This window comes from Eucyclogobius newberryi, unplaced genomic scaffold, assembly GCF_026437365.1.
Source record: "Eucyclogobius newberryi isolate DKJ021-1_F unplaced genomic scaffold, fEucNew1.0.hap1 SCAF_1, whole genome shotgun sequence".
In the NCBI taxonomy this organism is placed as follows: Eukaryota; Metazoa; Chordata; class Actinopteri; order Gobiiformes; family Gobiidae; genus Eucyclogobius; species Eucyclogobius newberryi.
Window position 1 is genome coordinate 9,355,394 of NW_027315723.1, and position 14,465 is coordinate 9,369,858.

At 41.1% G+C, this 14,465-nt stretch overlaps 1 protein-coding gene across 1 annotated transcript; it reads right to left on the reverse strand.

Annotated features, from left to right (window-relative positions):
• Positions 1-9,452: 9,452 nt before the first annotated feature.
• Positions 9,453-13,221, reverse strand: cobll1a (cordon-bleu WH2 repeat protein-like 1a). Its single transcript, XM_072450838.1, has 9 exons — positions 13,083-13,221; positions 12,004-12,139; positions 11,739-11,940; positions 11,412-11,676; positions 10,915-10,956; positions 10,748-10,830; positions 10,486-10,677; positions 10,300-10,396; positions 9,453-9,612 (listed from the first exon to the last, which is right to left on the reverse strand). The coding sequence occupies exons 2-9, from the start codon at positions 12,093-12,095 to the stop codon at positions 9,584-9,586; spliced, it is 1,002 nt and encodes a 333-aa protein (XP_072306939.1). The 5' UTR covers positions 12,096-12,139; positions 13,083-13,221; the 3' UTR covers positions 9,453-9,583.
• Positions 13,222-14,465: the final 1,244 nt, after the last annotated feature.

The following is a 14,465-nucleotide window of genomic DNA, read 5'->3' on the forward strand; positions in this document are numbered from 1 at the left end:
GTAATAAGAAAATATAGCCGCAAGCGGCAATGATCGGCCCTCGCCACGCCGCCGCCACACCGCCGCCACGCCGCAAGAGGAGGGGGCGCTAACGCGCCCCAATTGTCCTTTTATCACGCCTACTGCTGAATCTGTGACGCTGTCACATGTTCTCCCCTTTGTTTTACCATCAAAAAGCAATTTTATTTTGAATTCTTGGCAAAATGTGCGGCTTTGCCGCACAGACACCGTGACTCTTTGAATGAAAATGTGGATAACTTTTGATGGTCCTGAAGATGAGTCTCACCAAATTTCAGGTTAATAGGGCTGACGCCCTGGGAGGAGTTTGTGAAAGTCTAAAGTGTAAACATGTTCTGGCCCCATTGGAATAACATGGGAGGTTTCGGTCATCGTTACGGCAACGCCATAACAATTATGACATGGGTCTCATTGACTTTTTTGATGGGGATGCTAAAATTGAGTTGTGTGTCAAATTTCATATAATTTCGCAAAACTAAACATTTAACCTCCATATAAAATCTGTAGGGGGCGCTGTGGCGCCAAATGAATTTATTTCACTTCAAGTAGGTTTAGGGCAAAGAGTTTAACAACTGATTCTAATTTGACGCAATTCGGACTTTATCTGCGCAAACGGCAGAAATTTTAAATATGGGAGATTTCTGAAATTTTTGTTACAGTTTGCGGCTTCGCCGCACAGAGACCGTGAGAGGTATCAATGTAATTTGGATAAATTTTGATGTCCCACTCCTCAGTAGCATTTTCACCAAATTTCAGCTTTTTAGGGCCAACGCCCTGGGAGGAGTTCGTAAAAGTACGACGTTTGGAAAGACTCCGAAGTCATGTTTAGCCATTTTTGAAGCAATATGGCCGACATTTGGTTCGGGGGACGGCGTTGCCGTAATAATATTTTTTACTTCTCTTGTCACCATCTACCTCTGCGCCAAATTTCATGATTCTACGATCAGATTTTTTTTGGGTCATTTCCCATCTCTCAATGCATTTTTGGTACATTTGGTGGCGCTGACGCGCCAATTTTTTTTATTTTAGAAAAGGGAAATAGCCAGAATGTAGAGAGGCACGATTTTTAGAGGTGTGCAAATTTTTGTGACTTTTCGTCAATGTTCACTGGGTGAAAAATAGGGGGGTTGGTCCCGAGAAGAAGAAGAAGAAAGAAAGAAAGAAAGAAAAAATAATATTCCGATGCGAAAACAATGTTTCCCATTTTTCAAATATCATAAACTATACATTTTCGGAAAGCGCTCGCGCTTTCCTACCTCATGGTGTGGGTCCCTGGTCACTGACGGGTACTTTCGATAATTTTGAGTGGGCTCCGCCCACTTTGTGTTTTTGGCCCTCTATACAGTAATAATGTTCAATTTTTGCATTACATGCTTATATGCACGGAACATGCAAGAGATGGGGAACGTATTCGTGAGCTACTTAGCGCAAATGAGTGCTTTATATGGGGATGACGACCGCTTCGCGGTCGTCATCCCAATGTAAAGTGCTCGTTTAGTGCGAACTTTTGCACGGGCTTCGCCCGTTTACAACGGTAATGTTCCATTTTCCTACAACTAATTAGTATGCACGGGGCGTGCATGAGTGGAGGAGTGCGTTAGTGAGTGTTTGGAAGTGGGCGAGCGCTTCGCGCTCGATTTCGTGCGCACTACGTGCGCACTTTCGCAGCCGTGCTTCGCACGGCCTTACGAGATTAATAGGCCTCTCGCCAGCTTGTGGCGCTCGGGCCTAAAAATATCTATAAAAATAATTATGATACTTGAAAAACATGAATTTTCTGTAACATTCAGTCAAAACACAATGACATTGGTTTAGTTGATTAGTTAGTCAATAGCTTAAGTATACTATAGTCATAATGTTTATATTATTCTATGTAGGTTGTGAATATACAGCACTCAGTCTCAGCATGACTCCTCTCAGCCAGTTTCTTACACAAATCTATCTTCTCCTTTCATGAAATCTTCTGAAGGGTCCATCACATTTCTGTTTACGCTGCGTTCTCTTTACATTATCACACCCTTACAATAATCCGCTGTGTGTTTGCTTGCAGAGTATAATTAAATCCTATACATTTGCTGATCCGTTTCGCAGCACTGGATTCCTGCTGTGTGAAGGCTTCCTGTTTGTTTACCCTCTGCTTTTTGAAGGCGGCGAGGTTAAAGCTACCTTAGGGCTCCATCTAAAGCCGTGTGGAAAGCACCTGTTAATAGTCTGGCCCCTCGCAGCATCTCGACAAACTCTTAATAAAAGATATTCGCAAACAACATATTTTTTAGGGTCCTAACCTCTCACCTTTAGATTCAGAGCAGGTTTTGTGTATTCTCTGCAACAATAAGAAGATAGATTCGGTAAAAGCATTTCTGGGTATAGTCCGGTGAAGCAGCTTAGTAAAATGCATTTGTCAACATAGCTTTTCAGGTTGGACAAGTCATTACCCACGTCTTTTATCTCTCTCCATTGGAAACACACTGTGGAGCCTCCCATTGGCCTTGAATGGATTTTTTCTGGAACGGTTTTCTTTCATGCATCTACATAGCTTCTGCGCCGTCCTCCGTCTCTCATTATAACAAGCTCCATTCCATGAAAAAAGGAAAGAAATTCTTGCAGACATGGAAGTGATTTTAGCATCTTATAATATATGATGATTCATTTATTTGGTCAAATAAGAAATAATTTGTCAAATATAATTGCTTTCAATAGCTTAACACTTCCATTGTATGTCCACACTTAAATGTTTTGCCTCCTTGCTTGGAGTCAAATAGATTATCATTTGAAAAATAAATGAATTAAAGCCGGATGCTCGTCCATTAGCCAGAATCTCAGTCAATTGTGGTACATTGAGTGACCATAAAGTCACCTAAAATATTTTTATAGCGATATGCAAGTTCCTTTTTGTCAGATCATTTTCCAATGTTTTTGTAAATTTCACTAACATGGCTTTTGCTGACAACCACCCTTTTCACTTCAGTTACAAATTCTGCTACAACCAATCAGACACGAGCTGCTAATTAGCGCTAAGTGTACTGTACAGACTCATTTAGCCACTTGCTGCAAGGACATTGCATCACGTTTTAAAAGTACAAATGCACTCACAATGGGCAATTATACCTGGACATTGTTCATCAGACAAGTATTTTTTATTTATTTTTATTCCAGCTCTAATTGGATTAAATTATTTTACCTGTGTTATTTTCCTTGTGTTTACAAGAACTGCCGGAGTGGAAGTGAAAGCCAGCCGAATCACAGCTCTGAGATGTCAATCAGGACTCTCTACCTTGAATACTTTGAACGGATGTTGCAGGAACCACAGTATAGCTATAGGTGATTTATTTTTCTCCGTGTATTTTTCCTATAGAAGGATATGAATCTCAGTATTTAAGGCATGCATGCAATGTATAAGATAAATGGGGGTATCAATTGAGCTGAATTTTAGGGTTAGGCAAGTGTCTAAATAATGGAGTCTAATGTGACCCGGGTTGTACTTGCGTGATAGCTTAAAATCCAATGACTCATGATCTATTATGGTGTAATGTGAATGCAGGGCCATCCAAGGTTGCCAAATGGGAGAAGGGGGGTCAGTGTGGGGGAGCATTGAGCATTGAGAGAGGCGTAAGTAAAAGTCTATCATGCTATATAAACTTGAATTACTGTTTCCTGAAAGCGACAAAAAATACGTCCCATTTTGTCACCCATTTTTAGACAAAATTGCACGAATTATTCATCTCCATTTGCGAGCCCTAATGCCTCTAATTGGTCTTTTATGACTTACAAACTGTATTTTTCTGTCATTTTTTCATCTTTCCTTGCCTTCTGGCGTTTGTTTTTCTTTCTTCAGTGTGACATTGAGCCTCTCCCTGTCGGGGTGCTCTCTTGTCTCACTCCAGTGCACATTTCTCTGTCCCCTTCCTTCTCTTACCCCCCACCCCCCAGACAATGAGCTTTTGACTGAATACATTATCGGAAGCTGTTGTTCTGTTTGTTGTTGTTTTAGCATCCAAGAAAGGGAGATGAATTATTAATGATGACAAACAAAAAGAAAGAAAAATAGAAACGATATATACTGGGATGTGTTGGGTACAGCAGCTCCATCAGGAGGAAATAAAATAGTGCGAGTTGATATTAAACACAAAACTTTTTAAAGGCCTTAAAAAAGTGTGTGTGTGTGTGTGTGTGTGTGTGTGTGTGTGTGTGTGTGTGTGTGTGTGTGTTTGTATTTTAAGGAAACATTGTGTTAATTCGACAAAATTATTGACATTCAGATATTTGGAGGGACAAAGATGGCCCTATCTTGCAATTATAAAACCAGGCTGTGCCCAAAATTGGACCCAACTGTGGGATGAATGAACTTTTCCTTGAGCCACAAACCTTCATATGTTACTCCCTTTTATTTAATTATTTGTTGCATTGTATTTTTCTATAACATTGCAAAAAATATTAAAATAAGAATAATAAAATAACACGTTTTGTTTTTAATCCCTGGATGTACAATACACAATTTGAACTACTAGACCATGGCTGTGGTGTTTTTAAAAGGCTCATGACAAAATTAAAAGTATAATTTATCGAAGCATTGTTCTTTAGGCAATTTTCATTATTGATAGATAAACAAATCAAAATGTGAACAATGAAAATGTATGCAAGTTTAATCATTCCACTTTATTAAAACACGAGTACACAATAAAGTCATCCAACTTCAATCTGATCTCTCTGAGGCGTCTGGCACTGTGCGTAATCTAAAACCAGTGGTTACTGTGCCCCCTCTTGGTCGTTTACAGCACTGCACTGTCACTCAAACCTCATTATTCACCGCTCTAAAGTTCTAAGCGACTTCCCAATGATTGTTACAGTGATGAGATCCCAGTCAAAAGTATGTGAGCGGGGCCCGTAAGGTTGGCACATCACACGTTGCCACAGAAGCCGCATTGTGTGGAATTAAAACGCTCATTTGTCTCATTGTATGGACAAGAGGGCAGGGGCGTCTGTTTTGATCAAAGTGACAGCCGCTGGTGACAAATTAACTGCAGTGATTGTGTCAGTTTGTCACCACATTGGATCTCAGGCAGTGTCCATTCATCACAATCAAGTGCTCCCTCTCCCTGGATGGATGAATGAAGAAAAATGACACAAGATAGGCGCTTGTCCACTTCGGCCCATGCAATGTATGGAAGATCTCCAATGCGTTTTATTTGGACTTTTACGCAGCGCTGCCAGCCAGGCCCCATGAATCACACCGGCTTGACTTTGAGGTTCCTGTCAAAAATCTCCCTGCATGCTCTTTGTGGAAGACGATTCAAAACGCTACCAAAAAAATGATTGATTTACTTTGGATGGATATTTAAAATAGACTATTTATTCCTGTTTGAATGTATTTATAGCGCTTACTCTTCCCTGAGCAGAAGGGAAAAAAAGAAAGGCTCGTGAGTGCGAGTGTGTGTGTGGAGTTTACAGGATCAAAGAAGAGGTAAATATCATTTCCATAACATTTGAACCAGTTAACCAGCAGCACAATGCAGAGAAGCACCACTGTAAGCGCCTGACAATGCCAATGAGGCAAGAACTCTGTGATTTGCCGTTCCGCCAAAGAGGAGGGAAGCGAGCGCAAACATGGAGGAGGTCACGGGGTCAAACTGAGCTCTCCCCGCATCACTTTCCAAAGCGCTCTGCCCCCCTCGAGCGCTGGTGATGTTTTAGGCAAGCGTACCTCACTCTTTAGGGGGGAGGCCCGATGGAAGCCGCTCCCAAGGTGAATAGGAAAGAATAGCATTAAGCCGCACCACGTTGCCTGGGGAGAACAACACATGCTCTGGGTGATTCATCTATTGATTATTTCAAGCCAAGCAATGGAGGTGTCATGTAAACACACATATATTAGAAGGCTACAATAAAACGCACCGACACACACTCGCACTCACGCACGCACGCACGGTGGATCTCTGCCGATGCGATGCGCGCCCCGGGCCTTTCCACAGTTTTATAATCACATTCTGACTTGGACCAGCTCGTGGGCATCTTCAAACCACCAGGCACGCACATCAGATGGAAAACTAAGTAGAGATGAATGGTGAGATGAAGGAATAAATAAATGATAAACGCGCATTACCGGTGTTTGTGTGGGCCAGCTATTGTGTTATTGATTTAAGTCGGTTGTGTGCTTTTCAACTGAGTGCGCGCTTTACATACAGTACGAGCCAAGTTCTACTACTTAATGCGCCCAACAGCTCCTAAGTAAGGTTCTCTATCTGATTGTCAAATGTGTAGCCGTCTTATGTACAATCTATACATGCAATGAAACTGTTTGGTAAGGCAATTATGCACAGTGATGTGCTAGACCTGCTGCTGAATTAGAAGTGTTTGTTTAGCTGCGGATGGTGCTCTCTGGAGTGAGGCTGAGTCATTTGTCTGACCCGCGCTCAGACTGAGGTCACGTGACTCAGATGTCTTCTGTCAGCGATAGGCTGCACGCCTCTTAAGAACTAAACGAGCTTGTGTTTTGTCCCATAAACTGTCTGCTGAAGACGGCCGTGCTCCAACTAAAATCCCAGAGAATAAGCAGCCGTGACAGAATAGCATTTGTGTTAAGTTGCATTATTGGCCCAGGTTTCCTTTGTGTTTTCAGTGTCTGCATAATCAGGAGCCTTAGCTGAACAGCTCGGCTCAGGTTGAAATCCAACCTTTCACTAATGCCACATGTGTCACGTATATTGGCTATCATGACTTTGGGCCGAGAAAAAAACTCCTGGGCTGGCATGTGTGTGCTTCTCTTCTGCAGTTTTTTTTCCAAACGGCGGACGTGGCTCTCCCTTAGGGGCGGTAATGGCATTCTCCATGACAACAGCAGTGTGACACGACTGTGCCCTTGAGGGCCGCACGCTCCTCTGGGGGGAGCTAGAGGAAACACGACAGGGTCAATGGTCAGCTCCCATCATCCAGCAGGACCATCGTATCTCCCCCATCTCCCCCGTTCCTCCTCAGGTGCAGCGAGGAGAGAAGCCCACTCAGCCGGGCCTGGCAACATGGAGCTGGAGCTGTAGCCACCGGCGCTTCTGGCTGGGCCTCTTCCTCTCAGCTCCTCACTCTTCCTCCAAGGCCAGGACTGGATCAATACATGGTGCTATGAATTCTTTTGGCACCAGAGTATATCTGCACTGCCCCGAGCAGTGGGGCCGTTAAAGGCAACGGAGAGTGCATGTGAGCAAAGTGGACTGCTCTATGCACGGAGCCCGGCAAATGTTTGGCATGTGATTCCATCAAGGAGTGTTGGCCAAAGAATGAATCCCAAAAAACAGTCCATCATGTTTAGATTTATTTTTATTGTGGACATATCCTGTCCTATAATAATGATTTAAGACACTGTCACTTACAGAAGAAAATCAATACGTAAATGCAGCAATAAATACTTGAAATATCGTTCATATTATAAACATCAATTATTCAACTTCCCCATTTTAGTTAGACCGTTAATGTCAGACAGTACAACAGTCACAAGTTTCACAAACAGTGCTCTAGTGCCACCTACTGTAAAAGAAAACAATCATACCAATCACACCAGTCATAAGATAATAAAGGCACGGGATTCCTATGCGATAGATTTGGCCTGAAAATGTTAAGGTCTAACTTGAGAACCTAAATAATAAATACATTGTCTTGCACAGGAATACAAAATATATTATTTAAGCAAATACAAAGACATTTTCTTCATGGGGTTCAGCAAGATAAAAGAAAACGGTCAAAATAAACACATCAGTAAATTTAACCTTTTCACCTTCAGAGAGGCAAATTTAGTTTAGAAATGTATGAACGCAGGAAACGAATGAAACAAATTTTCAAATGCATATCAGAATGTCCTATGTATCTTGTTGAACCAGTGCACTTATGGCCTTCCCTTTACTGTGAAGCCTGGACCTCTGCAATGCCAGCGCCACAGCCTGAGCAAACCTGTCGGGAGCCGAGATCATCTTGTCTGAATTCCCAGGAGAGTCTGCCATTTGTGGGGGTTTGTTTTTGGACCGCATATGTCCATTTGTGACAGAATCAGGCGAGCTTGCATTGACTTCATCCAAATCTACATTGAAATAAACTGGAGGTGGTGGTGGGGGGAAATTCTCATCTTGTATACTTTGTTCAACGTCATCATCACACGTTTTTGAACCACATGCATCGGATTCTGTATGACACTCCTCAACTTCCTCTTCAGCTAAATACAAGTCACCCTCATTGATCTCATGACATTGGCCTGACTCATCTTCTACTTTGTGATCATCAATAGATGGCTCTTCATTTTGTTTTACAGTTCTAATGACGTCCTCAACCTCATCCAGATTTGAACTACTTCTGTCAAGGGGAAGCGAAAGGGAAGTAGTCTCCTCCTCATCGGCGCGAGGTATGGGTGAGCTGCTTTCTGATTGGTCAGGAGAGTCTTCCGCATTCAGTGTTTGGTCATCTTCTGGGATTTTATTTTCCTCTTCCTTTTCAAGCTCAGCATCCGTGTCCTCTGTCACCGCGACGTCCTGGTTTGGTTCTACGTCACTTTCTTTCTCAGATGGTGCCACTTTAAATGTTGTGAACCCTTTCCTGTCTGCGGGGTCTTCAAACTCATTTTCACTTGGCAAATTTGCATTAAGAATAGACTTTATTTCTATATCATTTTCAGACATACATGCGGTACCGTTGTGCCCTTTTGGGAATGGGGTGGAGTTTTTAAGGCGTTTGATCAGCATCCCAGTGGATAAAGAAGATGTGAGGACTTCAGCCAAAGCCGCGCGGGCATCTGACAGGCCTTTGCCTCGTTTGATTGCCCGATTCGAGTCAGGGGTCTTGTGGAGAGGAGTGCACGGAACAGATGGTGGTGATTTGAGAGAATCTATAAAGTCATGTAAAGACATTTGTCAATAATAATTCTATAAATGCTAGAAAAGTCACCTGTGTATAAAAGCCCTGTTACATATTTAAAAATTCACTTTAATGCATTGCTTGATAAGTATATGAATGTGGATATTGCTGTCATCAACAGAAAGTCCAGTTTAATTCCAATGTATGAGTTTTTCCCTCTTTGGATAACATATGTAATACTCCAAGTTTGAATATAGTTCTATTTATCTTTAAAAGTAGAGTAAAGGCATTTATTAATATTGATTCCCATGATTTTAATTTGATTTAAAAAAATGTTTTAAGATCAATTATTTTTATTATATATATATATATATATATATATATATATATATATATATATATATATATATATATATATATATATACAGCTGATGGAAGTGGAGGCAGCACAAGAATACTGGAAAATTGAAATATCGATTCAATTAAACGAAAGCAACATAAAAAGCAACCAGCCAATATTTAAAGTCATGAGATAGGAAACAAAATGACTAAAATACAGGCAACCCACAGAAAACAAAAAGACATTATAGCACATCTCAGTCAAGAGGCGTTTTTGTGCATCGGGGATAGATAACAGACAGGGTTATGAAGCCACTAAAACAAAAGGAGAGGAAGCCATCGTGGAGCGGAGAGAAGGAGGACGGTGTAAGGAGGAGAGGTAAAGGAGAAGCAGCCCTCAACCAGCACCTCCAGGTAAAGCACAATCTGCAAGCAGGAGACAAAACATTCAAGTCGGAAAGTTCCTGAGTAAAGTGTGTAGGAGTTCATTCAGTTTTAATGAACTTTAGATGGGCACTTGTTGTTCTAGCCTCCCGGCCCCCATGCCACCACTGAGGCCAATTAGTCAAACGGAAAACAGCATCAGCCAGTAGAGTGGACAAAACTTTAGATTTTTATGTTTTTTTCTCTTAAGGGCTCCTATAATTATTGCTAAAACACACAAAGAGAGTGGAGCACATAAGCAGGAAAAGCATGTTAGACTAATACAAGGGAATGGAACTATGAACAAAAGAAGGATTTATCTGGGAACGCTCAACCACCAATGAAAAGACCTTAGTGGGGTTAAATTGTTTGGTCAGATAAAAAGAGGAATTGTGTGCCGCTTTTTACGGCTAAATCTTCCATTTGATACTAGCTGCTCTAACATTTTAATCTTGTTTCATTTCACAATCTCTTGACTTTACGTGTTTTTTTTTTTTGTTTGGGCAGATTCAAAAACTCATTAAATATATTTGATTTGAACTTGATGTCAACTGGGATTCTTGACTATTATGATATGCCATTGGTACTTTCCACAACTCACCACTAGAGGGAGACTCATTTTGTAGACCAAGCTTTATGTACAAATCACATGTTTTAAGAGCTAGCATTTATTCCTAGTAGGGTTTTTACCTTTAGTTGTATCAAAGTCTTGGTCATGGTTTGCGACTGGCGGCGGGGGTGGTGGTGCCCTCTTTTTGGTGCTTCTTAATGTATCGTCACCAGATCTCTGCAAAAAAAAGAAAAGAAAGAACGTTTCAAAACTTGTGTTACTTTTTTTATTATGATTATTTTCTTTTTTTAGAAGATTTAAATTACCTGTATTTCTTGTAAATGGCAGGTGCTGAGGTGGTTGGGGGTGCTGTTGGATGCACCCATAGGTGGCGGTGGGGCACGCCTCTTCTTTGGCAGATCGGCGGTTGGGGTGGTGCCGGGGGTTACATCCTGGGTGCTCACGCTAGCTGATCTCGACTTTAGTCCAGGAGAGGTCGGGGCGCTGACAGCTTGACTCTGAGGAAACAGGCAAAGTTATGGAAAAAGACTTTTTGTCTTTGAATAAAATCAATAAGTATCCAAATACCAGTTCAGACTTTTTCTTATGTTTTATAAATAAGCTAAAGAGTCCTTTGTTCTCAGACTTTTTCTTCTCCATTTTTGTCAGATCTAGAAAGTAAAACACACAATTATTTTATAGCTGAAATAGTGTCTGGAGTCTTTTGTGGTAAAAACCCGAATAAGCAAATGTACCTTGAAGAGAGGAAGATGAAGAGACCTTATTGGGAGCAATCGCTGTTTTGAATAGAAAACATTATGAAAACCAGGTGCCAAATATACATATTGGGTTGTTTTTTAGCCGCGTACCAATTCCCCAATCATACTTTTAACTATCTAATCTCTAGACACTAATCCATGTTTGATGACCTGACCCTCTGCCCTGGTAAAGCTCTGGGGACCCTCTCTTATGAGGTCTGACCCCCCAGTTTGGGTACCACTGATCTATGATAAACTTTAGATTCCCATACTCTAGGAAGTGGAAATGACACAACTTGTAAAACTAATTACATAATAAAACGATGAAGTATGGAAAAATACATTACATACAATGCCTATCTACAAACGTTTAAACCGACCATGTTTTGTAGTAACTAGGACCTACCTAGAATCACAATTTATGTATTTGCAATGTCAACCTTTCCAGCCCCATCTCCAGTAAATATATTCAGAGTCAGACCTTTTAGTCTTACCTGCTTCAGTGTGGTGCTGATGTCCAGTGTATTCCTTGACCGCTGTGTCTTTGGCAAACATCTCTCTCAAACCGAGCTCATTCAAAGTCCTGCTCAGGTCCAGCGGTTCTTTGGACTCAGAGTCTCTCAACAAAACTGTACTTTCGTATTCAAACTCACACTTGTCACACACTACTGGCAGCAGCTTTTCCAAGGGAAGTCGAGGGTTTACCCGCACCACAGCCTTGTGGGATTTGTTGTAGTTTATTAAGAGGCGTACAGTTGCCTACAAATATAGAAATCCGTCAGAAATTACATCAACATCTAAACATGAATGTGAATTCTCACCTCTGGCACGTATGGTGTTTTGATTTTCTCCTCTCCCGACCTGGGCTTCAAGACGATCTTTTGAGCTTCTAGTAAACCAATAGGCGAGTTTGGCTTAAAGCTAATGCTAGTGTTGCTTGGTGATAGAACTTCAACAGTGTAGTCTGAAGGGTTGAGGTGGTGACTTGCACAAAGGGTCACCAGTAAGTCCATGACTGGTTTGCTGTAAAAATAAAAACTTTCAGAAATTAAGGAGCAAGAAGATAAAGTATGAACGTCTGTTTACCTTCCATGGACAGTCGTGGTCTTCTCCAGCCCTCCTGGAAGCACCACAGACAGTGAGTGCTCCCTTTGCAGTGGACTAACGTCTTCATCCATTTGTAGTTTCCAACACCTCCAATTGACACCCTAGTCAAGTCCACCTTGTAAATATAATAAATCAGACACACAAAATGGATACTTGTGGCACTTGTAGAAGCAAAGTTGATCACACAGTAGCTGCCCTCAACGCCAAAAGTTAGTGCCAGTGTGAAATATAACAGCTGCACTCAAAAATGTGAAGACTGAAATTACATTGCATGACCATACCAGGGAAAATGACTCATTCAAGTTCCTAGGAAAATGAGCCAAGACAACTACTGTGTAACAAAAGCAAAACTAGGAACTTGTTTAATTTACATAAAGCAAAAATATGTAGCAGACATTTCACTGGCACCACACCCATTTGGTAAATAAAGTCAAATACTATCAACAGCCAGTTACCAGCACAGCCTCTTCCAAAAAGAAGTAACATTACCGGGATTATTTTCTCTTGTCCTTGGCCATCACGTCGTGCGTAATGCAGGTGGCTCTAAATCAAAAACGTCTAGTCGCTCTCTTCCTTCACCTTTGCCCTGTGTGATTGATCAATGCTACTTAAACCACAGCCTTTTCTTGCAGTTCAAGTTAAATGCACTCCGCCTGTGTATTTTAGGCTGGCAGTTGACAAGTGCCAATCAAACAGCTGCGCCCAGACTTTCATCAACACCAACGCTCACTCAGCGCGCAACCACAAAACCAGAATGCTACAATAAAGTGCCAGAGAGCTCCGCGTGTAATGGTTTGCATTCAATATGGCAAGATACAGACCTATAACGATTATTTGATGCCATTTATATTAGAGGTAGTTTGCATAGTTGAAGCATAGTTGCGCATACTAGTTCAGCCATGCGCGCAAGCGTTAATGCAGACTTCCAAATTAGATTACACTCTTTCTTGAGTAATAGGGATTAGTGTGTTTCAAAGCCTAGTATATGCAAGCCATCAAATATACACTGTCAAAAGTGGTTAGTCTACATTTGATATGACCATGAGTAGTAGGCCTACCAGAGTGCGCAAAGCCGTCCCATCATGCGTCCCACTTCTCCTTGTGTTGTTATTCCGTCATGGCAGAGCCGCATGTGAGGGTTGTTTCCAGTGTAATCCCTGTTAAGCACAACCTGCCACACCTTCAGAGCCCTCCCACCACGTGACCGCACACTGTCTGTGTTTGTGTCCAGCTAGTGTCATATCAATAATAATAAGGATTGCGCTGTAGCTGTAGGAGTCATGTGGCACAATACCAGCAGCACTATTTTGTGTATTCAGGAAAACAAGAAATAATACACTGACCTATGTGTTACTTAGGTCCACGTACCTTTAATCCAGGCCTACATAAGCCTCAAATCCTCTCAGAATTGGTTTCAGTTTTGGCTGATAAGCCAGCCATACCTATAGCATTATCTGTTTGTTTGCCAAACATTACTGCTCTCTGGGTCACTTCTCATTAACAAGTGATGCTCTTTATGTGCTTTGTATTTTAGCATGCTAGACACAAAATATCTTCTTTTGGCTATATTTCCATGCACAACTCTCAATTTTGCTTTCCAAGTATTTTTGCACTATATCCTCAAAGTTCTTATGTAATCACAGTGAAGCATCAGTCCTCTCAAGAAACATTTTCCCAAGAAAGTCATGGGAAATTCTGGAATACTGACTAAAACCTCTTATATGAGCCATACAGCCATAAAACAACTAATTAATATACACTTATTATCACCATTGGCTCATCTGCATACTGTAGATGAGTAATAGGCTGCCGCAGGAGTTTGTATCAAATTAAGCCTGAGGAACACATGTCCACTCTGGCTGTAATCTTGTAATCTTATTCTACTGTCTGTCAATGGGCTTCTGGCTGGCTGCAGTAAACACATCACTGTTCCTCTGTTAATGAACTGTTTTGATGACTAACCACAGAACAGAAAGATGGTTAGTAACTGGCCACACTGAATCATCCACGAGCATGTTGTGAAATCAGAAAACAAACCAACAACACACTGCATTAAGGAGCTGCAGTGCCATTTAGTATCTTTCCAAATGGCCACTGCAGTTTAGGTAGTGCTGTAAAATGTCATATTTGAAGGAATATAAGTGTATAAATTGTATGAAAATTATTACGTGTTCTACAATACATTTTTATTGATGAAAATATGAGAAATGAAATGTCTTACCAATTAATTTAATGCAATAATAATTTTCATAAAGCTGTAAAAATTAAAAGTGAAAAGTCTTAGTCTGTGGTCATGTTACTTTTTCCTGCCCCAGCTGAATCTAAATAATTTACATATGTTTTGTTAGATTGGAGACTATTTGAGTTTGTTTGTCTTCATATTTTAAGGTCCCCACGCAATGTTCAATAAGCCATTAAAATTCAGTCGAGGCTAAACTGTC

Bases quoted from the DNA above. Each gene is read 5' to 3' on its own strand.
- cobll1a (XM_072450838.1), bottom strand. From the start codon at position 12,095: ATGGATGAAGACGTTAGTCCACTGCAAAGGGAGCACTCACTGTCTGTG. The intron at 11,941-12,003 runs GTAAACAGACGT...TTATTTTTACAG, and splicing joins ACCACGACTGTCCATGGAAG to CAAACCAGTCATGGACTTAC. The intron at 10,957-11,411 runs GTAAGACTAAAA...TATTCAAAACAG, and splicing joins TCAGCACCACACTGAAGCAG to CGATTGCTCCCAATAAGGTC.